Source organism: Cinclus cinclus, chromosome 2 (genome assembly GCF_963662255.1).
Source record: "Cinclus cinclus chromosome 2, bCinCin1.1, whole genome shotgun sequence".
Taxonomy (NCBI): Eukaryota; Metazoa; Chordata; class Aves; order Passeriformes; family Cinclidae; genus Cinclus; species Cinclus cinclus.
In genome coordinates this window covers 29,712,988-29,738,746 of record NC_085047.1, presented here as the reverse complement: position 1 = coordinate 29,738,746, position 25,759 = coordinate 29,712,988, and the positions used below count along the sequence as shown (strand labels likewise).

Sequence of the window (25,759 nt, the reverse complement as noted above, 5' to 3'; positions counted from 1 at the left end):
GATGGGTGGAAGTGGGGGTTGCCCAAGATAAGGCTGATCAATTGCCTCTGATCATCTTTGATCACAGGTCTGTGAAACATCAGTACTTCAAAGTGGTTTCATGGAATACTTGAGCAGGATGAGTACTACATCCCAGTCTTAGAAATATCACTGGATTTTGAGACAGCCATTAGCATTGCTATGGAATGGAAACAGTCTGATTTGCCTCTGTAAACTTCAGCATCAACTTGCTGACAAATAGTCTTGATTTTTTTTTTCCCCATCTGCATAACTGTGCATTCTGGGGGAAAAAATGTTTTCACACTTTAAAATCAAAACCCAGAAAACCCAGAAATACGGAGTCCAGTGAATGATTTCCACACAACATTACTATCTTTAGTTTCATACCTAGAGTCTTTCCAAGATTATAAATTAACCCTCCTAGACTTTGTGGTCACGCCCTGGGGATCCTAACATCCTTTCCAAGGAAATTAGCAGGATCTGTATCCTGGTGAGTGGACCGGTTTATAAAAGATCCTGTTTTAGCACTGGTGCTGTGCAGTTGAAGACATTCTCTGATTTGTGGCCTCAGTAAGGTGAGCTGGCTCCTCCAGTTCCTTATCTGCCTGCTGTGTGAATAAGGCACAAGTGGTGGAACATGATCAGCATTTGCGTGAATCAGCAGGGTCTTATGCAAAAGGTTTGAGCTGTCGTCAGCTCCACCATTAGGGTTCTGAGGAACTCCTCATCTGGAGAGGAGTTGGTGAAAGTGGCAGAATTCCAGTTTCAACAGCTGCCGCTCCCTTTATTCCTGAGAACTGGAAGGATTTCTCTCTCTGTTCACAAAAAATGTCTCAGGACAATGTTTTTTCCACAAATGCTTTTTGTCCACTGCTGCTCAAGTTTGGAAAATTCTGCAGTATCTTTTTCAGTAACATGCTGTAATACTCATCAATACTGTTGGGTGTAGAGCCCCTACAGCCCCAGTTTCTCAATCTCAGGGGCTTTGTACCAAAACCAGGCCTTGAAGTCAGATCTGAAGTACTTTTTTACAGTGTCTTGCATCACTTGTTGTCTGTGAGGAAGGTCAGTAGTATGGGTAAGACACAGATACGTTTCCTCTTATTTGCTGGTGAGGGGGATGGCAGGAATATTGACGGGAAGTAATTTTTTCTGTTGTCTTGAAGTGTTAGTTCTCCTTTACCAGGGAGGGCTGCTAGCAGTTGTTAGCCTTCTCCCCAGTAGGTTTTGAGCTTTGTACATTCACATTCATGAATGTGACTGTGCCATGCGTCTGTAACTGCAGAATGAATACTTCTGACTGTATGTTCTCATGTGTTTCAGCAGTGTACACTGAAATTGGGATAGCTTTTGTGTTTTTTAATTGTACTTTGTCTTCCAGGAAATTGGCACTAGAGTTAAAAAGGAGGTTTTATTGCACATTCAGTTGCTACTGTGATTGCCTGAATGCAGCTCTTGGTTTGATGGGAAAGAAGCAGAAATGCCTTCTTTGCAGTACTTACCTGAATCTGGGATTGAATTACTTTCTACTTCTGGTGCTGGTGTTTACCTTGGCACCTTTTTTGGTCAGGCAGGGAGAAGTGTAGTCCCTGAATGTGATATGCCATATGCTCCCGTTTCCCCACTTTGAAGGATATTGAGAGAACAAAATTTCAAATTGAATGGGACCTACACTAAGGAAAGTGCTGCATCCTTTCCTCTGATCAGGAAAGGTGTTGCGAAATTCTGGGTGTGTCTTTGAGTTTCCCAAGAGCTCAGCCTAGTCATCTGCACATGAGTGGAGAGGCAAGAGGTTCCAGCTGCAGCCCAAACCAACACTCTTTGAGATGTGGGTGGCTGCAGGCTCATGTTTGCTTTTCTTTTTGATGTGAAGACTGTAAACACGTCTTCAAGTGCTTCTTACATTTATTAATAATATTGGCAATGCTTTACATTTTGCAGGCCCCCTTTTCCCTATTTGTCTCCTTCTCCAATTCAGTAATGGTAGGCTCCGTGTGTTGCAGGTCACATGATTCCATGACACATGTGTGTGTATATATGTGAGATGCCTGGGGACTCTGCTCAGACTGTGCTGAACTTCCCTCTTCAGAGCCACTCATCATTTCAGAGAAGTCACCTGCCACCATGATGCCTGGGGGTTTATCTGACACCAAGCCAGCTACTCCAGAAGTTCAGCAGCTTGTTAATCAGGTGAGTTGCGCCCTGTCTCTAGATTAAGTTACCTGTGTGCAAAGAGGCCATTCCAGAAGCTTGTGTAAAACCTGGGAGACTAAGCCATGTTTTAAACTGAAGAAACTCATGCTGAAAGTGGGAATCCCCTTGACTGACAGTGTTTTGTCAGCATTCTATGCAGGAAGTGCCTTGGTAAGACTGAGACAAACCACTCCTCTGTCTCCTCTTTGTTCATGATCAGGAATGGTACTGGCTATCTTCAGTTAATGTCTGTGTGAAGTTCCAGACCCAGCTCTGCTATGCCAGCAGTGAGGTCACTTGTTTGAAATGAGAGGTGGCATATTGGAAGGGAAGAGGTTGTACCTGGTAGAACTAATTCCTCAGTGAAGGACTGCATAGGGCAAACTACATGCTAATACGCAGCAAAGAATTATATATGCAGGATGAAGCTGTTTTTAAATTGTGTGTTCCCTGCTGGCTTTAAGTGTTTTCTAGAGTCACAGCCGTGATACAGGGTCTGCTGGTGGGGTGAGGTGAGCTTGGCACAAGGAAGGGACAGTGAGGGAGCCCAGTTCCCCAGGTGGCTGGTTACAGGCAGTGGTCCTATCCTGGAGCAGCTGTGTGAGCAGCACCTCTGCAGATCCTCTAATGCCCTGCAGTGCAGCAGCCCTTTTTAAAGAAAGTATAAAAAGCGTCCTGAGTGTGGGCTATTTGCTCCCACGTTTTTATGTTCTGTGTGAATTCTTTCTTACTCTGAATGAAGCAGAGAGATGGGACTTCTGGTTGGTTAGAAAGTGTGGTTTATTTTTCTTAATTTCTACAGAAAGCATGAGTTCTTGTTACAGGTGTTGAGAGCATGACCAGAAGCTACAAAACTTATGGTTACAAGATCTTTTAAAGGCTCATTAACTAATAAAACACAGCCAACAAGGATATTAATGTTCCTAATCCAATACTAAGAAATTTTGTCTAAATACAGTGTGACCTTTTTCAGCCAATCCTGTTCTAACACATAGATTTATTCTTATGGCTATTCGGTCACCTTTATACCTACTTTATTCTTTCTATATATAAAAATTTATAGCTAAGCTTTTTTTTCTACTTAACATGTCTCTGCTTTAAGCTTTAAATCTACATTCTTACTTCTAGCACCTAAGCTTGAAAGCTTTTCCCAAGGTCTCAGTTCAAATCCTGTGTTCTTTTCTAGGCTTTGACTTACAGGCCCAATGTTTTGAGAATTTCTTGCATTCTGAATTCCAACATCTCCCCCTTCTCATTGCATCAAAAACACTCCTTGGATGGCTTTGTCAGTCATTCTTTGCATGCATCGAAGCAGGCAAGGCACTGTTATAATTATGATGACAATTAATATATACATGCCTATTTTAAAAATCTTTCCACCATGGTGCAAGGCTCAATTTATCAAGTAGATCATCTAACCATGTTCTGTTATTAACTTTGATCCTAGCTACACTTTCCTTTAATTGTTGTATACCTTTATGAATGGATTTTGAATGATTAGATAGGTTTATGCAACACATTCTATCAAAGTTTTTACACCCATATTCATGTTTTGTTGAAGCTTAAAAATGCTGAATTTGATGCAAAAATTCATTTTTGCAGAACCAAGTATTTCCAGTTTTTGGGGTCAAACAACACGTAAGGGGTAACTCCCATCTTATGTTCCCACTTACCCAATCATCTTCACCCTTCTGCTCTGAAAGATGAGCTCTTCTCTTTTTGGCAATTGCACTCAGACACTCTTTGAGGAAACAAAAATAGGAAGTAGCAGGGCTGAATGCATTGGCCAACACTGCTGCGCACTCGCTATACCTGATGTGCAGGGCTCCCAGCTCTCTCCTGTGCTGTGCCACTGAGAACGGAGTTTGCACCAGCATCCTTCACCTCTTCCATGACCTTGCAAACTGGACCAGGCAGCCCAGTACTCTGGCAGGGCTCTTTTCGGTAGTCCACAGGTAGAGGGGATAACGTTTAATGTCCCCTTTACTGATTTAAAGATAACTCTATGTTACACCAGGCATTTGATTTGACAGAGTGATACAAATATAGAGGTAACTTGATACAGGTCTAAGTTACTCTTAGCAAAATGTAGCGACTGCAATCCCAGTTCCCTGAGGATACCAGCCTGTTCTGCACTCCCGGTCTGTTCAACACGCCCTGTGTCAGGACCCTGGGCATCCTCTGGCTGGGAAGGGGGACGTGGGTTGAAGTCAGCTCTAGCCAGCAGTTTTCTTCAAAATTCTTTTGTCCAACCATTTAGTTTTTTATACTCAGGATTTGGCAGAGCCATGTGTTCACTCCCCCCATGCTAGTCTGGCTAACTCAAAGGGTGTGTTCACTTTCTTCTGTTGAACTCGGGGAGTTACACTGCCACATGATCCCCTCCACTGACAGAGCTATTTATCAAAAACACCCTGTGGTCAATCTTTGTGTTGAGATAAAGTCAACTTATTTGCAAAAGCCGTGGTCAGTCACACCCTGCAAAATTTCCTGAGTTTCATGGGTGGCAGGTCACCTTCCCCAGCTCTTCTGAGCCTTCTTCCATTGTAGGGCTTTATTGATCAGTGATAGCTGGGGTCATCAGAGCTGGGGAGATGTACATGAAGGAGGGCTGGAGTTTGGGTAACAGGTTAGTCAGAGAGGATTTACTGCAAAGCAGAAAGAGAAATGCATGATCTGCAATTGTTTGCAGGACACTGACTGAATTACTTGGGAGCAGTACCCTGTTCCTTCTATGCTGGCAGGAATGTTTGAAGGAGCAGCACTTGCAGAGATGAGAAATTCCCTCTTACCTATGGACAGGAGACCCTAGCAAAGGACTTGTAGCACCTTTGTGTATTTGCCATTCATGTTTCCTCATGTTTAAGATGAGGCCAGCTGAGGGCTGTGAAATTTAATTAATGAGTCTGTGAAATGCCTCAAGCACCGTGCCAGATACTGAGCTTCGTTTTCAATGCTGGGCGGTGTTATTTATGGGTCATCAGAAGTCTTGCAGTATGTTTTGGAGGTGAAACCACAGCACTTGGGTGTCTGTGAGCAAACAGGCACTTGAAAATGGGAATGCTGGTTTCAGGTACTGCTGATGCTCCCAGAGTACAGGGCACACATGGAATGTGAAATACGGATAGTACAAAGTTTCTGTTTGATTCCAGAAAGGACTGATCCTAATTTTACTATTCTTTTGTTCTCCATAGCTTCAGAAAAATGAAAACAGACTGTTCTTTGCTCTTTATTTTCTGCAAGGTGAAATTTCTGCTCTGTGCTGAGAGCAGGAGAGAGAGAACACTTCCTGGTCCTTTCCACCCTTGCAGAGGCTTTGGTATAATTCTCTAAGGAAAATATTCTTATGGAAACCTTATGTTGAGGAAATCCTGCCATCCTTCCAGCATAAGTGTCACCCTTTCATGAAGCAATTCTTTTATGCTCTGTTGCGAAGTTGCAAAGAGCATCTGCAGAACTTGGGATGCTCAAGGTCTGTTTGCAGATTATATCACATAATTATTTACTTACACCCGTGCATTGTCTCTAGCCATCATTAATGAGCTGAGGAATGTTATTTATTTTGTCTCCTTGTTTTACAGCTATTGCCCAAAACTGAGGAATGTTTTGGGTTTAGGATTCTGTTAGGTAAGAGCTTAGGAATGTTATACTTTTTCACCCGAGGATTAAGGAGCTGTTTACCTGCTTAATTTTACTGCAGGCTCAGTCAATAAATAACAAATGGGGGACATAGTGGCCAGAGGAGAGAGAGCAAAACTGGGGCTTTGTTTTGTTCTGAGAGAGGAACATGATGTGCCAAAAGCTGCCATTTAGGAGCATTCTAGGAGGTCCCTGCCCCAGTCAGCTGGAAGGGTGCTGGGAATTAAAATTTCCCTGGTTTGCCAGAGTTAGCAAGTTCCTCAGTTGAAAGTATAATTGTTGGTTCCTGGGGATAGAAACCCTGTGGAAGCTGCTCAGCAGAAGAGCAGAGTAAGAAATCATGAGGAAGCTGAATAGGATGATAATTTCTTGCTCTCTGGAAATGATCTGGATGTTCCTTGGGTGCTTTCTGTGGCCTTCCTGCTAGGAAGGAATGTCATGGGAGTGGCAGCCACCTGCAGATGCTTGTGCTGGGAAAGTAAATTAATTCAGTGCATTCCTGTGAAAAAGGTGGGTGGTGAGGAGCACTGAGGTGCTGTTGGCCCCGCCCAGGGCAGCCTGAGCAGGCTGACGCTGACACTGCTCCTCTGCCCAAACTCAGTAATGGTTCTGGTCATCAGCGTGGGGGTTGTGCAGAGGGGCACCGAATCACCCAGCTTAGAAGGATTGTCTCTGCTTTCTGTGTGGTGGTCATGCAGTGATCATGAAATGGGAGAGTTTTTAATTCTTGGAGAAGTAAGGAAGGGCAACAGCAAAATCACTGCCTTGGACTGCTGGAGGGAAGACTTTGGCCTGTTTGGCAGACTGGTTGAAAGACTCCCTTGGAAGGCAGTCCTGAAGGGCAAAGAGATCCAGGAAGCCTGGGCATTCTTCAAGAAGGAAATCCTATATGTGCAAGAGCAGGGTCTCCCCATGTGCCAAAAGACAATCTGGTGGGGGGGGAAGACTGGACTGGCTGAATAGAGGGTTTTGGCTGGAACCCAGGGTACAAAATAGAGTTTATAAGCTTTGGAAGATGGGGCAGGCAACTCAGGAGGATTACAAAGGTGTTGTGAGTTTATGCAGAAAGTCAGAAAGGCAAAACCCCTACTAGAACTTAACTCTGGCCACTGCCAAAAGCAGTGACAAAAAGTGTTCTTATTAATTCATCAGCAATAAAAAGAGGGCTAAGGAGAATCTCCATCATTTGCTGGATACTGGGGAAAGCATTGCCACAAAAAATAAAGAGAAGGCTAAGGCACTTAAAGCCTTCTTAACCTCAGTCATTAATAGTCAGACCAGTTGTCCTAAGGGTACCAGCTCCCTGAGCTGGAAGACAGAGACAAGGAACATAAACAAGCTCCCACAGTCCAGCAGGAAACAGTGATCTGCTTCTCCACTTAAACATCTGTAAATCTATGGGGCTGAATGGAATCCACTTGAGGGTACTGAGGGAGCTCATGGAAGAGCTCTCCAAGCTACAGTCCATGATTTACCAGTGGCCCTGGTGAACCAGGGAGGTCTTACACAACTGGAGTTTTGCTAATTTAAAGCCCCTCTAAAAGTACATCTACAAGAATGGCAGGAAAGAGGATCCAGGGAACTACAGACTGTCAGGCTGACCTCAATGCCAGGGAAGGTCAAGGAACAGCTCATCCTCAGTGCCATCAGACAGCATGTGCAGGGCAACCAGGGATTCAAGCCCAAGCCAGGATGGGTTCATGCAAGGCGGGTTCTGCTTGACCAACCTGATCTCTTTCCTGACCTGCCGACTGGATGAGGGAAAGGCTGTGGATGTTGTCTCCCTGGACCTTAGTAAGGTCTCTGACACCAATTCCTGCAGCATTCTACTGAAGAAGCCTGGACAGGTGCACTGCTCACTGGGTAAAAAAACAGCTGGATGGCTGGGCCCAGGGAGAGGCGGTGAGTGAAGTTACATTTGGCTGGTCAGAGATGGTGCACCCAGGGCTCAGTGTTGGGGCCAGTCCTGTTTAGTATCTTTATTGATGACTTGGACAAGGGGTTTGAGGGTGCCCCCTGTCACTTTGTGGAGTTTCATTAAGGGAGTATATTTGAAAGGATGAAAATATGAGTGGTATATGTGAAAAAAATACCTAAATATCAAACATTTTTCCCTTTCTTTTTACAGGTGAAGTCGCAGTTTGAAAGCCGGGCAAATGTGAACTGTGTTGTCTTTACAGCCATAGTATATAAGACTCAGGTGGTTGCTGGGACAATGTACTTTATTAAGGTTTGTATATATTGTAGGAGGAAGTGTTTTGGAATTAAATGATGCAGGTGACTTGCAGAGTGGCTTACAGCTAGAAAGAGAACCAAACATCATAGGAAACTGTCTGATGTGAGTAACAGAAATGGGGACTCCAAATGCTTATAAAATTCTTCTGTTTGGCACTACTGTAAGCAGGAATATAAATATTATAAAGCATGCCCTGTGCTTATTCAGATGTAACTGATAACTTCTTGGGATCATCCCCCTCAAGGACTATGGATTGCCTTCCCAGCTCAGATTATTTCAACAGGTCATGACTGGTATCCTGTTTCCTTTCAAGGCAGAGTAGGGTGAGTCCTTCAGTTGTGTTTCTTGGGATGAAATTGGAGTCAGCTTGAGGAACTGATGGAGAGAGAGAGAGTCAATTTTGTAATGCAGTGCATGCATGTCTGCTTGCTATTTCTGCATGCAAGCAGGTGTGTTGATGTTTTGGTTCTGTGTCAGGTGATGCAGAGGTGCAGCCCGCCTGCTGGTTCTTTCTGTATTTTCAAAACCCCCTCTCTGCTGCAGAGGAAAAATGGGTAATGCTTAATTTGGAGCCCTCTGATAGCACCATTCCTCCTCCTGACCGATGGATGTGAGCAGCTTTCTGTGAAGTAGCACAGTAGAAATGGCTGGGTGTATTTTTCATCTGAAGGCCAGCAAGCACTGCTGAGCAGCAGGCTGGCCTGTGCCTGCTGAAACCCCATGTGTGTGTGGACGTGTGCAAGGTATGGTCCATTGACAAGGGAATTGGAAGAATTCGTTTATTAGAGAAGTTGGCCTGTAATGTTTGGGGGAGAGTAATTCTGCAGAGAGACACTGTGAGCATTAGCTCCACACTTCTCATACTTAGTTGATCCCAAGGACAGATGCTGCCAAACCTTCTTCATTCCCAGGTGCTTCCTTAAAAGAACTTTTAACTCAGAAATGAAGATTTATATGTTACTGAACTTGGAAGAAATTAAATTGTAATGCTGGAAATGGACGATTTGTCTCTTCTTTCCCAATTTTACCAGCGATGGGAAACAGTTTCTCATTTTAGCATTAACTGGAACAAACTCTGCCACAAGATTCTTTATTTTATATTTCTGAATCTTCCACCTCACTGACATTTTACCAGGAGACTTACAGCTGAGATGCAATCCAGACCAAGCACAGTGCCACACTGCAGCCACTAGAAAGCATGTAAAAACCTCTTGGAGCCTAAGGCGTTCACGTTTCCATGTCCTTCACCAAGAAAGGGTTTAGCATCTGTTGTGCTTGGCTCTGTAAGAATGAAATTTTACAGCTTCCTACCAAATCTTTATGTGAGGACTTTCTAGGGAGGAAGGTGAATTTCTCTGGAGGAATATTTACTCCAGGCACTTCCGTGCACTCCCAAAAGCACCAGGATGTGTCAGGGTTCCCTGTTCAGGCACTGATGTCGTTGGAGTAACTCTGCAGACCAGTGATCCTGGCTTTCAGGTTGTCATTGCTTCTCAGGACCAGGTGCTGGTCTTTCTTGTATGAGATTTTTCCGTATCCTTTGGGAGCTGACATGGTGTCTGCACTGTGTCCCACCCCTAAGTCATGGAGATTTCCTCATTGTCTTTCGTCTCCCAGGAGTGTGCCAGGAAGCTGTGAGCAATTGTGCTGGCATCTTGGTGACTGAAATAGGACACCATCAAAACCTTTTCCTGTTGCATCTTCTGATGCTTCCACACCCAAGAAGTTATGCTCATTTTCCCTTCACCTGAGTCTGAAGGTTTTTAATACAATTTTCTACAGGTGCAGACAATTTCTGCCACCAGAAATTATCACCAGTTCCTATCCAGACTTGGGTAAGAGCTGTTGAAGTAAAAATGAAGGTATATCTAAAGTTAAGAATGTAAAGAACAGCCTTTTGTTTGAACCTGCTTTGAGCCCACGATCCTCACTTCCCTGCTTTTATTGGTTTCTAGGTCCAAGTTTCTGATGCTGAATATGTCCACTTAAAGGTGTTTCAGAGTCTTCCTTATGAGAACCAAGGTCCCAGCCTTGAAAGTTTTCAGACTGGCAAAACCAGAGATGACCCTCTGACCTACTTCTAAGACGTGATGATGTGCAGTGCCTCATCTCTGCAAATCCTATGGGGGTTGTGCCTGTTACAGTAAATAAAATAAGTTTGGAAAGCTATTGTGCATATTTTCCTTTTGCTGCTGATGTGCCTGCCGAGGTCTTTCTTGTTATCTTTTGTGTCTGTCACAATATTAAAATAAAGTATTTCTAATAAAGATGTAGAATAAAGATAAGGTTAGCTGGAATATAAAAAACACTTTAGGAAAAAAAGCTGAGCTCTTTTATTGAAAAATACTCAATAGTGAAAACCAGTGACAAGAACACTAAAGCACTAGTCACAGATGCCATCTCGAGTCAAAAGAAATGTTTATTGTTATAAATGCAGAAATGCTTGTCCAGCTTAGGTTCCTTTCCAGGACTTCTCCATAGGACAGGGAACATAAGCAAGCTAGTTTGCTATTTTAAACTCACACACCCTCTACGGGACATGACATGCTACTGCTGCAACAGAAACAGCATGATTACCAAGGGAATGTTTGTTTCAAACTACTATAAGCCTCTTTCTCTTCCTTGCAAAATTGCTTCAACTCAAGTCTCTTATCAGGTCTTTATCCAGAAAATACAATTTAAAATCTACACATACAGTCACGGTTGCAAAACAGCACAGAAAAGACAGGCTTTCCTCTTGTTCCTTGCTGCAAATATGAGTGCTGGTGTTATTCCCCTTCCGATTTCCAGATCAAGGAAGTCCACAAACAGGACTCAGCCATAGTATTCTGGTTAAGTTGCACTAAAGCCTAAGTTAAGGTGCAATAAAAGTAGGATTTACATTAGCACAGGTAATAGGAGAGCCCTGTGACTCTCAGTTTTGGAGACTGTACAGGAAGGGAATGGCATAGAAAAAATTGATTTTTTTTCCACCATGATGTTAAAAAAAGAGACATTTTCTTCCACCTTTGTTAGCACATGAATCAACACTTTTCAGCCCGTAGAAAATGCACATAAGAGCCAGCTAGGGAAACACAGCAGAGCAGGTTGCTAGAAATAAGCCAGTTCATCGTGCTTTGTCTTGCTGCCCTGGTAACTGTGAAGGCTCAGCTGCTCATTCTCGTGGGGGAGGCTCTTGAACACCCGCAGGTGCATGAACTCCTCATTCCCAACATGGACCTGCAAAGCATGAAACCCAGTGAGATCCCTGCAGGGGGAGCAGCCTGCAGCAGGAGGGGTGGCAGAGGCTGGGCTGGTTTGAGGATGGAGCAGTAGACAAGCAGTAAGAAAACACATTGGCTTGTTTTAAACCAGACTAGGAGCCATGACTTTGCAGAAATACCACCTAATCTTCCCATGAAAATGGAGAAAAGAGGATCTCTCTATTTAACAGACAGGGAGAGGGGCTGGGAAGTGGATATTTGTGGTTTTTTAATGCACTTTTTTTTCTTATGTCAAATCGTAAGCATTCTCCTCTAGATAAGAAAGAAACCCCCCCCCCCCCACCATTCCAAAGATTATACACATTAATATAAAATAAACAATCCAGTGTCCTCTACCTTAATGAAGTAGTTTGTTCCAGCAACCAACTGAGTTTTAAACTCCACTGCAGTGAAGACATCAAAGGTTTTCCCTTCTTTTTCTTCTAGCTGAGCTTTTACCTTAAGAAAACAATAGGTTCTTTAAGACTGATACAAGCAAGATTCAAGTATTTAGGACTTAAGGCTTACAGTTCACTGCTGTTGAACTCCCAGACAGAGTTCCTGCTTTTCCGAGACATGAAGAGAACCAAATGAATCATGTTTTGTGTGAAAGCAGGAGCAGCAATCTAGGGAGGTAGCAAAGCTGAGACTGAGGTGGGAGTCAGTCACTACAGGCTGACACCGAGTCTAGACAACACTTGACATTTCTTTCAGCATGTCTGCTAAAATCTGTTTTCAAACTGCAAAACAGTGCTCAACAAGTCAAAATAATCTGTCCAGTACCCTAGAGGGAGCCATGAACTCCTGAGATGCAGCTCTTCTCTCCTGCACTGGGCTCTCTAGCGCATTGTGGCTGTGTGGAAAATTCTTGGTCAGGAAAGCAGAAGATTTCAGCCTTTGTTTTGCAGGGCAAGATGAGTTAGTCTTGGAGCCCTTGCTTGCAAATCCTTGCCTGCTCCAGGCTGCACTTCCTTCACTGTATCATTGCATAGCCCTCCCTTCACTCCCAGGGCAGTAGTACCAGCAATGAGTAGATCCTCCAGCTATATGGTATACTTCTCCTTCTTCCTAAATTCAAGGAGAATAGATACATCTGCACTCCTGCCTAAATCCCACATGCTTCCTTGGGGAAAAACAAGTGCCAGCTTGCCGTTGCTCTGGTGCTGTAGGTGAAGCAGGAACAGAAACAATTCTGCAACAGGGTACGTTCTCCCAGCTCTCCAACTCCCAGAACTCTGGTGCCTTTCCAGTGACCATCCTATCCCTGCAAGTTGTGTCCATACTTTTTATCTTCTCTCAGAGGCCATACCTCTATGCTTCCTCCAGGTTATGGTCAGTATGTTACAAGCAAGATAATAATGTTTAGATACTTTCTGTTTGTTTTGTTTTTGTTGTTTTTTTTCTTTTCATACAGAAATCCAAGCTGCATTCTAAGATGCACTGAAGGGCACAGCCCCAGAAAGCACCATGACTCAGTCCTGCTTCCTCCCCTTCTCCTTAGTAAGAGATTGGAGCAACTGGTTTCAGTTTTCATCACATTTTTATAAATTTTAAGCAGCAGAGCAGACAAGTCTCCCGCTGACCCTATCCTGTCCTGTGCTCTTTTAGCAATCCTAGGCACTGTGCAGTTTTGGCTTCTGAGGTCTCTAAATCACCCCAGCTCAGCACATTTTTTACTTCCACCAGCAAGCTGAACACTGGGCCTTGGGTGCAGAAGCTCAGAGTCCTGCAGCTGCAAGCTTGTCAGGGTGTTATCACTTGTGACAGTGAGTCACTGCAGCATATTACAAGTGAGCATCCTGAGTCACTGTGGAGGAGGAAATCCCAGACAGAAATACTCTCTCAAAGACCTGCTCTTGATCTCAGTCTGGATTTGGAGTTCTGGAGGACAGGAGCCAGCAATGTGTCCTGGTGGTACCAAAGTTAATGGCATAATGGGCTGCATCAGCAAGAGCCTAGCCAGAAGACAGGCAAGTGATTATTGCCCTTTACTCAGCCCTCATTAGATAATGTGGAATCCTGTGTCCAGTTCTGGGCCCCCAGTACAAACCAGACACCAATTAACTGTAGTGAGCTCAGTGAAGGGTCACCAGGAGCACTCCATGGGCACACCAGGATGGCTGGAGCACTTGTGCAGTGATGAGAGGAAGAAAATTAGCTTTTCTCAGCCCAGGGAAGAGAAGGTTTTAAAGAAAACTTTCCAGTACCTACAAGAAACCAGGCTCTTTCCAGGGACGAAACTTTCCAGATGGCAGAAGAATGAGACACAATGGTCATAAACTGAAACTGGAGGTTCAGACTGGATATAAAGAGAAACATTTCCCCTGAGGACATTCCTGCAGTACAGCAGGATTGTTCAGAGAAACTGCACAGTTTCAAGCTTTGGAAGTTTTCAAGACCTGATAGGACAAAGCACTAAGCAGCCTGAGGATGCTGACCCTATGCTCAGGCAGGAGGTGCAGTCCCTTCCCACCCAAACAATCCATGATTCAGTCACAGGGCTGGAAATGATCATGCTGAGAGAGAGCCTGAAGGCTCTCCACTGCCCTGCATGGCCTGTTTGCCATGCACTCTCAGAGCAGTTAACTAAAAAGCAGGTGGTTCAGAATCACCCTGAATAAGCTCTGCCACAGTCACCAGTAAGAAGCCAAAGCTGAGCAAGCCTGGGTGGAAATCCTTGCTGTAAGGAGGTTGTTCCTATGGTATTCCTAAGCCAGACACTGCAGAAAGAAGCTTCATGCCCTGTGTGACACTACACCCATTCTGGGTCACAAAACTGAACCATTTCTGGCCTCGATAAAAATTCTTATGTAACAGTAAAATGAAGGCAAGAAGTGGAAATGCAGGAACAGGGAATATGTTTATGGCAAGCAAACTTGCAAACTCTAATAAATCTCCACAAAGACCTGACTTAAAGCAAACAAAATGATTTGAGAAGGCTACCTCGATTTAACAAAACTGATGTTTTCTCTAGCAGTGTCCAGATGAGGATATGAGTGCATGGGCAAGTTTCAAATTTGGGTTTTCCCACCTGTATTTCATTAAAGGAAGTAATTTAAACTGGCAGTCAAAACAGGCTGGATAAAGTTCAAAGTATTTAGGTGATCTAAATGAAAACATGACATTTTTGGTTAATTCTCTTCACTTCTGAATCCAACAGTGTTTTGTTTTTGAATTACCAAACCACTGCAGTCTGCTACAGAACAGAAAGTCAAGATTTCAAACTTTGTTAATTCAAGCCCATGTTAATTGCATATCTGCATTACCTTTAAAATGACATGTAGGTCTTTTCAGATGAAAGCAATAATTACGACTCTCAACAATTCTCAATCATGTGCTTATTACTGCAAACTCAGGCTGGTGTTTAGGAGATGCACATCTCTCCCTTTTCCTAAAACACAGAATCAGATTGTACAAGCTAAATGTTAATTTCAGCGGCTGCTGTGCCTTTGTGCTCCGTATGTGTTTGGGAACTGCTCCTACCTGGGGAACAGGCCCAGGCAATGACAAAGAGTGTCAGAAGCTGGAGTGCATCCTTCATCTTTGCTCTCTAGCTTACCACATCCTAGCCGACATAGACAAAAGGCAGAAGTTTCCATGACAAAACGATTAACGTGGGCTTTGAAAGAACTTAGTTGCACACTGGCATTTTTAGAGTAAAAGCGTGTGTTCCAATAACATGAGTGATAATCTAAGTTACTGTAAGTAACATCGGGATTTGGAGCTGGCAGTGGTTACAGCTAAATCTGTGTTGGGGAAAAGCAGAAGCAGCAAGAAGCTTTCCTGCTTATTCCACGTTTCATCCCCTCAAAAAATCAAACAATCCCCCCCCTTCCCACGCAAACAACCAAAACCCAAACCCCCAAGCGTATGCACAAGGTTGAGATTTTGTAAGAAGCCCTGGACCTCGTTCCCCGAGCTCAAGGCAGTGGCTCTGTCGGGTCTCCCTGCGCACCCAGAGCTGCCCGGGGTCCCTCTGGAGTCAACAGGGCCACACCAGGCGGGCACAGGGAAGGAGAGCGCCGGGAGCCAGCGACTGCTCCGTGCATTCCACATTCCCCCCACCTTTTACACCGGGGGGCGGTGTCTCGGCGCTCGGCCGAGCACCCCCAGGGCCCCGGACAGGCCCCGCACGGGCCTTCCCCCGCCTGCGGGGCCCTCCCGGCGCTCCCCGGCCCCTCACCTGCTCCGCGATCCGCTGCGTCTCGTCGGTGGCGGGCCGGGCCGCCGAGGCAGCCCCGCACAACATGGTAGCACGTCCGCGGTCCTCTCCGCTCCGTTCCGGGCCGATCCTGCCCCTCGGGCGGTGCCGGGGCGGTGTCGGGGGCGGTGCCGGGCCCGGGGCCGGAACCCGCGGGCGGGGTTGGGCGGGCCGGAGCGGCCGGGCCTGGCCTCGCCCAGCCTGGGGGGCCCTCAGCGCGGCCCGGCGGGACCGGCGCTGCCCGCGCTTGGCGGGGACATCGCGGCCGGACCGACGGGCGATGGAAGACAAAAACAGCCCAAAGCGACACTTGCAGTGAAAGCTGCAGGCAGAATTTATTGTGCGCCCTGGACAGAAGGGCTGCAGCCGCTCCTCAGCGAGCGGCGCCTCTGTGACAGCCCCGCGTGAGGGCAGGGCTGCTCTCAGCCGCCGCGTTTGCCTTTCCCGTCTGTCGCCTTTCCCAGCAGCGGCATGTTCGGTTTAGCCGCATGGAAAGATCCATCTCTAGATCCCCTCGTTCACCGCGTTCATTATTCCCTCTCCCACGCTGATTTTGCCGCTCTTCAGGCAGCAAGCTGAAGGCAGTGGTGAATTATCCAGCCTCTCCGAAATGCCTGGGGAGATTTCAATCTGAATGTTCAGGTCTTTACCTAAATTTCCCCACAATTTAAACACCCAGACTCTTGCAAAGCGAACAACAAACCCCTGCCTTCCTCCTCTTGCTTTGCAGCACCCCTTAGTAAAGTTGGTCAATATAAACCTAAATTTAACAATAGCAGGTACTGCAAATTGAACAGAGCTCATGGACTGACCAGGAGGGCATGGTGAGAAGCATGAAATAAAATGGCAAAGGTTTTCTTTCCTCAGGTATAATTTATAAATATTCTCTGCTGGGGCTTTGGGTAGGCAGAGTTCTGCCAGGTTTGTGAGGAGAATGGGGATGAAGGGTTGGGCATGAAGGGTTGGGCTCTTCACTGGGATGATTCCCAAATTTTTCAGTGGAAATCCCACCAGAGAGCTGATACACTGTTGTTGCTTCACTACTGGACAGTTCAGGAAACCCCACACTGGGACAAGCTTTCCAGTGGATTTTTGAGCCGTGGTGGATGGAATGAGGCAGCCATTCATGTGGGCATCGTCTGGAAGGAAATGTCAGTGGAGGTTCTCTGGTTTGTGCTTTCAACAGGAGAATGTTCCCCAGTGTGACTTCAGCTTTTGGACTGTTGCCTGACCAAGCCTTCTCCTCTCCTGGACTTGACAGGATGAGAACATGTGCCCCTCTCTGTGCACGGGAGGAGGGGTTTGGTTACCAAGCACCTTCCCAAAGGGGTCCTTTTTTACTTGAAGTTCCCTTGTGCCCAGCATGTGTGTCATTGCTATCAGCTGCAGCAGCAACTCCCACACAGCATTGGAGCTGGAGGCTTAGGGCTCCACGTATGAGAGCAGGGAGGGTGGAAGGGTCTTGCCCAGCAAATACAGCACAGTTGACCATGCTAAAAAATGATTGCAGCTCTTGGACAGTCATTGTGTTCCAGGGTATTAATTCCTTTTAAGTAAATGTAAATAATTAAAAACACCCAAGGAATGAAAAGCACCCAAATGTTAATATCATCTACTCTATACATAGCTAGTGAATATTGCTCTCCAAACAAGGCAGCTGATGCAACTTTCTGTTTCTTACATTGCCTATGTTCATATACATAGGTAATACATTTGTTTGGTTTGTAAATTTTGTTGTTTTCATTTCACTCACTGAACTCCTACTTTTCAGTGCTGTCAGCTTCACTTCAGGGGCTACTAAGCTGGGTTTACGCCAACAGGAATGATTCACTAGCACTAAAACTATGCAGCTCTTGGAATTTTTGGAAGTGCAGGCCGTAACCAAAATACTTTTCTTAGCCCTTTCTGCCATCTAGTGCTCATCCCTGTTCGTGCAGTTAGACTCAGGCGATCCCGGGGCTCGATTCTGTCCCCTAAACTGAGCCCACGGGCTGCAGTCAGCAGTCTGGGGAAAAGGCCTGGGTTTCAGAAGCAGTAAGCAGCTCTTGCTGGGTCCAGGGGTAGAATGTGATTTCCAAAACTGGGGCTAGAAAGATTTGTGTTTTCAAATTCACTTCCCCCCGCTCCCCCAACCATCTGAGCCATAGTTTTGATCAATTATTGTCATTTGCAAGCCTTACAATTATAATTGGGTTGGTTCTTATGTGGTATATTTAAAATTTGAGCCCATTCCAAGGGGAATGTAACAGATCAACAAATGGGTTAAAATAACTTGTCTGAATAGCCTGCTTCTTGGGGTTATGGACTTCCACTTTGCTCCTTTAAGTCAAAACTTGTCTTCCTCGTCAACAAGTGGAGGTGGCAAAACAAAGTTTTTATACAGTAATGTCACCTGTAAGTTTTATTTGCCTGCCCTGGCAGAAGAACAACCAAGCAAAAACAGTAACAAGAGAATTGCAGTGTTTTCCCCAATGCATTTGAACACAGTCCTTTTGTCTCTGCTCACACTGAGCTGCAGGCCCATCTAGCTTTCTATAAGAGGTCTAAACTACCTTCATGCTTAATAAGGGAGGGTACTGACATCTTCCTGACAGATGCTTGTTCTTCCACAGGGAATATGGGAAGAGGGAATTAAATTCTGCAATGTAACCCTAGCCCCTCCTGCCAGGCTGTCCAGGGGTGGTTTTTCTCTCATCAGGCTGCAACGAATCTCTCTGCTAATGATTCTCTTCAAATTTTCCAGCATTAATCAAAAAGAACCAGGCATGCCTTTAAAAACTAGAAGCACTTATGTCTGCTTTAGGAAGAGTGGGACAAGAGTAATCAAATTCTGCTATGGTCTCTGCTGAAGTCCTTACTGTTTTTCTTTAGGTACAGTACACCATTCTTGTCCTACGTGCTCTCTCTTCAAAATGGGAAATAACCTAGTAGGTGGCTTTTAGGAGCAAAAGTGTATCCAGTTCATCCATTTGTCTCTATGTATGTCCAAGAACCCAGGCCTGAATGTCTTTCTCACCCAGTCATCTACCAGCATGCACTTCAGATATTCACCCGCTCCGGTGATCCTGTTACCATAGCTGAGGGCTCCTCCTCCATCCCTAACTCCTCTGTTTCTCCTTGTTTCATTTGCTGAGTCAGGCCCACCAGTACCGCCAGGACTGGCGCAACGCTCCGTGTAGGTGTGAGGCAGATTAATATGGCAAAGCACAACACTGACTATGTGTGAAAGGGTTAGCCATGTATGCCTTGTGGGATAGTACAGCAGCAAGACTTGGTTAAGCATACAACTACTAGCGACATAATCAGTCAGGGATACATCTCATTGTGCTTTTGCAGTGTTCTCCAGGAGGGATTTACAAGCTGTTCTCCCCCTCCACCAAAGCAGGCAGGCTGGAGGTAAAGCTATTCCAGCTGGAGGAAACCAGTAGGAACCTAAGTAGCTTTGTCTAGTGCAATGGAGTCTACGGAGAGTATTGTCCAATATTTCCTCTTGGGCAGAAAGGAGAGACTGGGACATTACTAAATATAAATAGCAGGGCGCTCTGTCACATTAAATACTTTACATGTTCACACCCTTGGCTGTACACAGCATGCAGGATGTTGGGGGCTTTTTTATTTTCCCCATGACTGTGCTTTCCTGAAGTGTACCTTGCTTTTGTAGAGCTGAGAGTCCTGATGCACATGGTTACAGATCACATATACTGGGTAAAGAGGGAATATTATACATAGTGGGAAAGAGGAATATTATACATAAATGTAAAAGCGGGATATAGTGGAACTACCCAGTGCCTCCCATAGTCAGCTGAGTTGCAGTCTGGCAGGAAAAGCTTATGGAGGCAAGGCAGCATGCAGACTTCTGCTTAAGCCCCACCAGAGGTGATCTTCATTTGTCCTTCTGAGATGTCCTGGTTTCAATAAAGCAAATGCAAATTCAATCCAAGGCTCCCCAGACACAGTCCTTCTTCTGGAGGCACATGTGTTAACTTGCCGGCTTTAACATTAAGGTGTGGTGGGGCTGTGTCACAGCGGTGTGTCTTTGTTGCCTTTCCCAGTCAGAAGCAAGAGGTGAGCAAGTTCCTCTTGGGGGCTGGTGTACTTTTCACTATCTTCTTTTGTTAGGAATGTACCGTATTCTCTGTGACAGAGCCACCTCCAGTGCCTATAAAATTTCGGGAGTTAACCGATGGCAGGGAAGGCTCCGCCTCAGGGCTTGCTACCTCTTCTTTGTTGTCTCCCACCACCGACTCCTGCGAGCTGGTCTCCGGGCTGGAAGCTGCCTGGAAGCTGGGCTCAGCCCCGAGAGGCTCATTGATCTGCAGGGGAAGCAGGGCCCGGTGCCGCATCAGGCTGTCGTCACTGTTCTGGGCCTCCAGCGAGTTCCGGCGCTTGGCGTTCCTGTTGGCCATGGCGTTCTTCTGTGGCTCCTCGAAGCTCAGTGACAGGGTCACCGTTCCACTCCCAAAGCTGACTTTTTGCTTGCACCCGCGCTGCTGCTGGCGCTGCCGCTCGGCGCAGGCTGGTAGAGGAAAAGGGTCCTCGTGGTTGCTCTTGCTGCTAATGGAGGAGGAAGGGGTGGAACCAGTGGAGCCCCCTAGGCTGTTGGAGCGCTTGCGGGACACGTTGCTGCGTCTCAGTGTGGCCCTGGCAGCCACTTTGAAAGCGTGGGCAGCTGTGCTGCAGCGCACCTCCTCGATTGTGTTGCGGGAGGGCTTGAAGAGGATGATGTAGACTTTGTTGAAGAAGATGCAGGCCAGAAGCCCGAAGCTGGCAGCCAGTATTGCAATCACCTCCACAGCAGACACGAACTTGCCATATGTGCTGGCGTAAGCAGGGATGAAGGAGATCCACACGATGAAGAATATCAGCATGCTGAAGGTGATGAACTTGGCCTCGTTAAAATTCTCAGGCAGCTTTCGAGACTTGAAGGCGAAGAAGAAACAGATGGCTGCCAGTAGGCAGGTGTAGCCAATGAGGAAGCCAAGTGCCATCAGGGAGCCTTCATGGCAGGTGATGAAGATGATCTCATCTTCCAGTTCATGGTTTCGGTAACTGGATGGTGGGGCCGTATAAAGCCAAATCACACAGATGACAATCTGCACAAATGTGCACAAGAAGACCAGGAGGAACTGAAGGTTGAGGCCCCACCACTTTCGGTGGAGACTCGTGGGGATCTTTGCCTCGAAGACAAGAAGGACACGGTTGGTTTTCACCAGGATGCAGGAGATGCAGAGGACAAAGCTGATTCCAAAAGCTGGCTGCCGCAGACGGCAAGTCCAATTCTGGGGCTCACCAATGAAGAACAATGAGCTGGAGAAGCAGCATAGCAAGGAAAAGAGGAGGAGGTAGGATAGCTCCCGGTTTGTGGCCTTGACAATGGGTGTGTTGCGAAATTTGGTGAAGACTCCCAGAACAAAAGAAGTCAGGAAAATTCCAAGCACAGCAAAGAGAGTCAGAGCAATCCCAAAGGGCTCAGTCCAGGCCAGAAACTCTATCTGCTTAGGGATGCAGGATGTGTGGTTCTCATTGGACCAGTAATCCTCAGGGCACTTGTCACAGGCACTTGCATCTGAAAAAGAAGGGATAAGGAGAGGGGAGGTTTGTCAGAATGAGAGGCTGAAGTGTAGGATGACATATATGGCAGCTGCACATCAGCCTTGATCTTAAACACACGGAGTGTTCCGCTCCCGTGTGCAAATCCTCAGAGTCATATATTGATGTCTCAGAGTTTCTTACACTGAAACAGCTAACCTCCCATGGACTATATAGCAAAACACAAAGCATGCTTGGCTCCAGCTTAAAAGAAGTCCTGCCTCTGCACTCATGTTTTTTGTAATCCGTTTCTTGGCAGAACTTTGTAAGAACTTCGATTGCTATCAGCTCCTACACAGGCTCTGTTTTTCCCTCTTCCTTGTTCCTTCACTTTTATCTTCTGTCTGTCTTCATACCTCTCACACTTTTATCATAATTTGAATATCCTGCCTTTTTCTATTACAAAGAAAATTAAAATCGTGCCTGCCTCCTTAACTGCTTTGAGAGCCCATTTCATATTCCATGGAGGCAATTCTTAGTGTTTAAATTGCTCTTCCCTGAAGGCAGGCAATGCCCTTGACTCCCAGCACATTCTCATTTAATGTTGGAATGCCAGGGAAAGATGTGTCTTAATGATATCACTCTCCCTACACCCAGCAAATGTGCCACTAATACTTGCAAAGGGAAAATTGCTGCCTCTGTCTCCTTCATGAAAGTAGTTGTGCCTGCCCTGATGGCATGCCCATGCCAATGGCTTGCATGATCAAAAAGCAAGGACCTGCTGCTTCTGCTCTTCTTCTTTGACTCAAATAGGTCTTCTGCTCTAGCAGGGAGGGTCACTCACGACTCTTTTCATGGCAGTAGAAAGGGGTTGAGAGCAGAGACTTGGAGGTCTCAACTTACCTCTGCTTTTGGGATCCCAGCATGATAGCAAGGGGCTGCAGTGAGTCCACAAACTCCTTTAACAGCAAGCACCCTCTGAGTTTTGCACCTGAGCACAGACACAGACTCTTCCAGAGCAGAGATTGATGCTAATGAGAAAGTCAGGAATGCCCAGCTAATGAGGCCAAAGGTTTTCAAACTCTGTTCTTGAGGTGTGGTTGGAGAGACTATCCATGACCTGATACTGCTTTCCTAAGGACTTTTTGCCTCACCTAAAGTGTTTATTTGGAAATCTGGCACTAGATGCGAAAGCTCAGTCAGAAGCTGTCATCACCAGGTCATTTCATTTACATCCATTCAGTCAATAATTCTTATTTTTCTTGTGCCTTTTACCTGGAAGCTTGTTACAAACTGCAAGCTGACATAGCGAAGTTAATTTTGTGCAGCAGGGAATCCAGAAGCCTCTGCCAGAGACAGGGGCAGCTATTTAGCACCACACCCTCATGACACACTTTCACTGCTGTCTTGTGGTGGCTTACAGACCGTGGCTGCCAGTGAAGAGAGTAAACCATGTCTCCCTCATCCTGTAAGACTACTCATTATTTCCCCCTCCTTTGTGTTGTTAACACTAGAGGGCATGCAGCTTCTCGTTCTACTTGGAAACTCAGCCTCCAAAGAGTTTGTTTTCAGGAAGAGCAAAGACCTGATCCAACTTGCTCCATGGTCACACAAGTACCAGCACTGCTCCCAGACAAAGTATGGGAGCAAACAGCTGGGAAAGGACAGATTGTTTCCTCCAGTAGCATTGCTGTCTCAGCTGGATGAAACTGGTTGTAAAACTGCTCTCTATGCCTATAAAATTGGCAAGCACAGGAAATAAAAACTATTACTGTCAGCTGAAATTGCAGCAGGAAACTGATGCAAAAAGGAAGACAGTCACCACCACCTCAACCCCATAAATTTCACCTCCACACCAGAACTAGCTCCCTAAATTATGAGAAAAACACCAGAAGACCCCTATTACACATGACCAGAATTGCTTCTATCCAATCTGAAAATTGGACGCTTCCAAGCATCCTGTAGTACTATATGCTCACGCTAAAAAATATCATTCGTGTCTGATAGGACACAAATTAAATTCTCCCAAAGAACACTTGTTCAGTTTTGCAAGCCATTTACTGAATTGTTAATCTTCCAGCAAGATCCGACAAGGTCTGAAGTGTTTGCTGGGCCCAGTGCACTGGAGAGGGTCTGAGGAGGTCCTGAGTGCCTTACAGTGTGGAGAGAACTGATATCCTGGAAGAATTTATTTTGTCTTTGTTACCCTGGGGATGTCCAACACTGAGGGAGCACTAGTGGTGTTGGAAATCCATAATTTTTCAACCATTTCTAAACCTGAGTTTACCTTTTCTGTCTCCTCCAGAACCTGACCGGCTTAATCCAAGCTCCCAATGAAACAAGCAAAAAACATATTCATGGGTGCTCAGTAGGATCCAGATTCTGATCTTTTGCAGTGCCAGTGATCAACAGAACCTGTAGTTGGTGAGTCCATAAAGGGAAATATTTCTCTCTGCTTGTGAAATCTGGAGTGTAATGGATTTTACTTCTTTGTAAAGCATGAAATAAAACCCTGACATTTTGAGGAAAAGATGGAGGCAGGCAGATAACTACAGAATTTAGGATGGGGAATCTCTCCCTCCTCCAGGTTTTTGGAGGAAGAAAAACTATTGCTATAGCACAATAGAGTTTGTTTGTGGCTGCCTGAGAGGATTTCTATGTGGAAGTTGTTTTTCAAGTTCTCTGCCTTAATTTTCCTAATGCAGAGCAGAAAGGACAAACAGGCTTAGCAGTAGTCAGGACTCCTGAGGACCACAGGACTCAACTCCTGTAAGCTTTTCAGAAGTCCCTCAGACTTTCTGTTAAGCCTTGTGTCAAGGCAGGCACCAGCCCAAGCACTGCAGGAAAATGATTTCAGCACAACTGCGGGCGATGCCCAGAGGGCACCGCCCTCGACAAGGCCCAGAGCAGCTCTGTGGGCATTACCTGTCTCATCACTGTACTCCCCGTCGGGGCAGTCCACACACTCGAAGCAGCAGGTGGGCTCCCCCTCAATGATACCCTTCCTTGTGCCCGGCAGGCAGTCCCTGCTGCAGTTGGAGAAAGGCACCTGCAAGAAAAGAGCCCAAGCAAGTTAATAGTGCTAATACTTCACTATGGCAAGACCTTGGCTTCCTCCAAAGGTTGGCATGCTTGGTTAGCATGCTAGATGAAGAGACTCAAATCTGCACCTCTTCGTCCCACAGAACAGATGCATTTTGCACAACAGTCCTTCCTTGACCCACTGCAGTGAGATATCTTGAAGGAACTCATCAAGGAAGATCAGCAGATTTTTGCAATCTCCACTGTGTTGTGGGCATTGCAAACTGGAATGTGACCATGATATACATGCCCCAAAACAGTCATTAGATGATCAGAAGAAAAGACAATCAATATATACTGGCAGGAACTTGAATCAGCCTTGGAGATGATGGGCTCTGATGTCTGATCCCCAATCTGATATTTTGCATATTGTCTGCTAATAATTTATGGGAATTAAAATGGTTTTCTGAAACTCACTTCTTTAAGAACACTGAACATCTAAAGATGCAAATCAGTAGCGCTTTACAGATCCAGAGGTTTCCAGACCTCTGCTGCTGTAAATGATGTCACCTTCTGGCTGTGCATTTATGCTGTGCCTGAGCCCACCTGAGCATTGTTGTGTCCTGGCAGCAAGTGGTTGCATGGGCACATTCACTGCATGCCTGACATACACGGAGACAAGGACTTCGGCATGATAAATGGAAGCCTGGGCCTTTGTAACACAGAGTCATGACCCGAGGCTGAGCTCACCTTTTCCCAGCTAAATTAAGGAAAAAGAGTTGACACAGAACATAGCTTTCTCACCTCAGGAGAGTTAAACCTACAATTTCCACCACTAGCAAGGTACCATGAGCCATACATAGTTAGTGGCTGTTCTATTTGGAAGACTCCATTCACCTTTTTGGAAGTTTGATGCTAGTTTACCTAAGTGCTGCAAACCTGCTTATCTCCAGGAACCTCCTGTGTTGATGCACTTACGCAATGAGTTCTATCTATTGTTTGGAAGTTGCCTATGTGCAGGCATCAACTTTAGCCACCGGGGAAGCAAGGCTCAGGTGAGCGCAGTCTCTGTTGCCTATCATTCTGAAGTGAAGCTGCAGCACAGTTTGGGAATGCTGGTCCTAAGGTGTTCATCAGGATTACATCATTGTTGGGACAGGCGCTCCTGGCTTGAAGCACTCCTTGCTGTTAGTGCCTATTGCTATAAACACAGTACTCCTATTCCTTGGGACAGTCTTTGAGCAGGCAGTACATCCATCAAGAGGACTTCATCAGTCTAGGCTGTCTTTCCCTAGGCTGCCACCAGTGATTTTGAACAGAGCTGAATCAAAAGCCTGGCTGAAGTCACGCACTGCTTCCCCATTATCTACTAAGTTGACTGAGCTTCCAAGGAGGAAAATTAAATTGGTTTGGCATGATTTTATCTTGACAAATACACACTGGCTTGTTCTTATCAGTTTATTATCCTCTAAGTGTTTATAAACGGTTTAATTTTTTTTTATCAAGTCTTTTAGGTTACTCAAGCTCAACTCAATTTTGTGTAATTCCCTTGGTTCTCTTATAACTGCTTTAAAAACAGGTATTACAATTGCTCTCTGATCCTTTGAGACATCATGCATCCTCCACATTTCTCAAAGATGAATTGCTAGTACTTCTGTGATTGCTTTGGCTGAATTCTTAAGTATCCTGTGGGGAATT

General features: G+C 45.6%; 3 protein-coding genes across 3 annotated transcripts in view; 1 reads left to right on the top strand and 2 right to left on the bottom strand.

The window, feature by feature from the left end:
- The first annotated feature begins 1,809 nt into the window (after positions 1–1,809).
- Positions 1,810–10,237, top strand: LOC134056434 (cystatin-A-like). Its single transcript, XM_062513226.1, has 4 exons — positions 1,810–1,828; positions 2,004–2,190; positions 7,961–8,062; positions 10,024–10,237. The coding sequence occupies exons 2-4, from the start codon at positions 2,125–2,127 to the stop codon at positions 10,150–10,152; spliced, it is 297 nt and encodes a 98-aa protein (XP_062369210.1). The 5' UTR covers positions 1,810–1,828; positions 2,004–2,124; the 3' UTR covers positions 10,153–10,237.
- Positions 10,238–10,383: 146 nt separating this feature from the next.
- LOC134056424 (cystatin-B-like) lies at positions 10,384–15,597 on the bottom strand. Its single transcript, XM_062513215.1, has 3 exons — positions 15,494–15,597; positions 11,668–11,769; positions 10,384–11,287 (listed from the first exon to the last, which is right to left on the bottom strand). The coding sequence occupies exons 1-3, from the start codon at positions 15,557–15,559 to the stop codon at positions 11,159–11,161; spliced, it is 297 nt and encodes a 98-aa protein (XP_062369199.1). The 5' UTR covers positions 15,560–15,597; the 3' UTR covers positions 10,384–11,158.
- A 4,029-nt stretch (positions 15,598–19,626) lies between these two features.
- CASR (calcium sensing receptor) overlaps positions 19,627–25,759 on the bottom strand; it is a 42,959-nt gene continuing 36,826 nt past the window's right edge. Inside the window, exons 5-6 of the mRNA XM_062513203.1 lie at positions 23,966–24,089; positions 19,627–21,077 (exon numbers count right to left, since the gene is read on the bottom strand). Of these exons, the coding sequence (XP_062369187.1) occupies positions 19,627–21,077; positions 23,966–24,089 (1,575 nt within the window). The remainder of the gene's footprint in view (positions 21,078–23,965; positions 24,090–25,759) is intronic.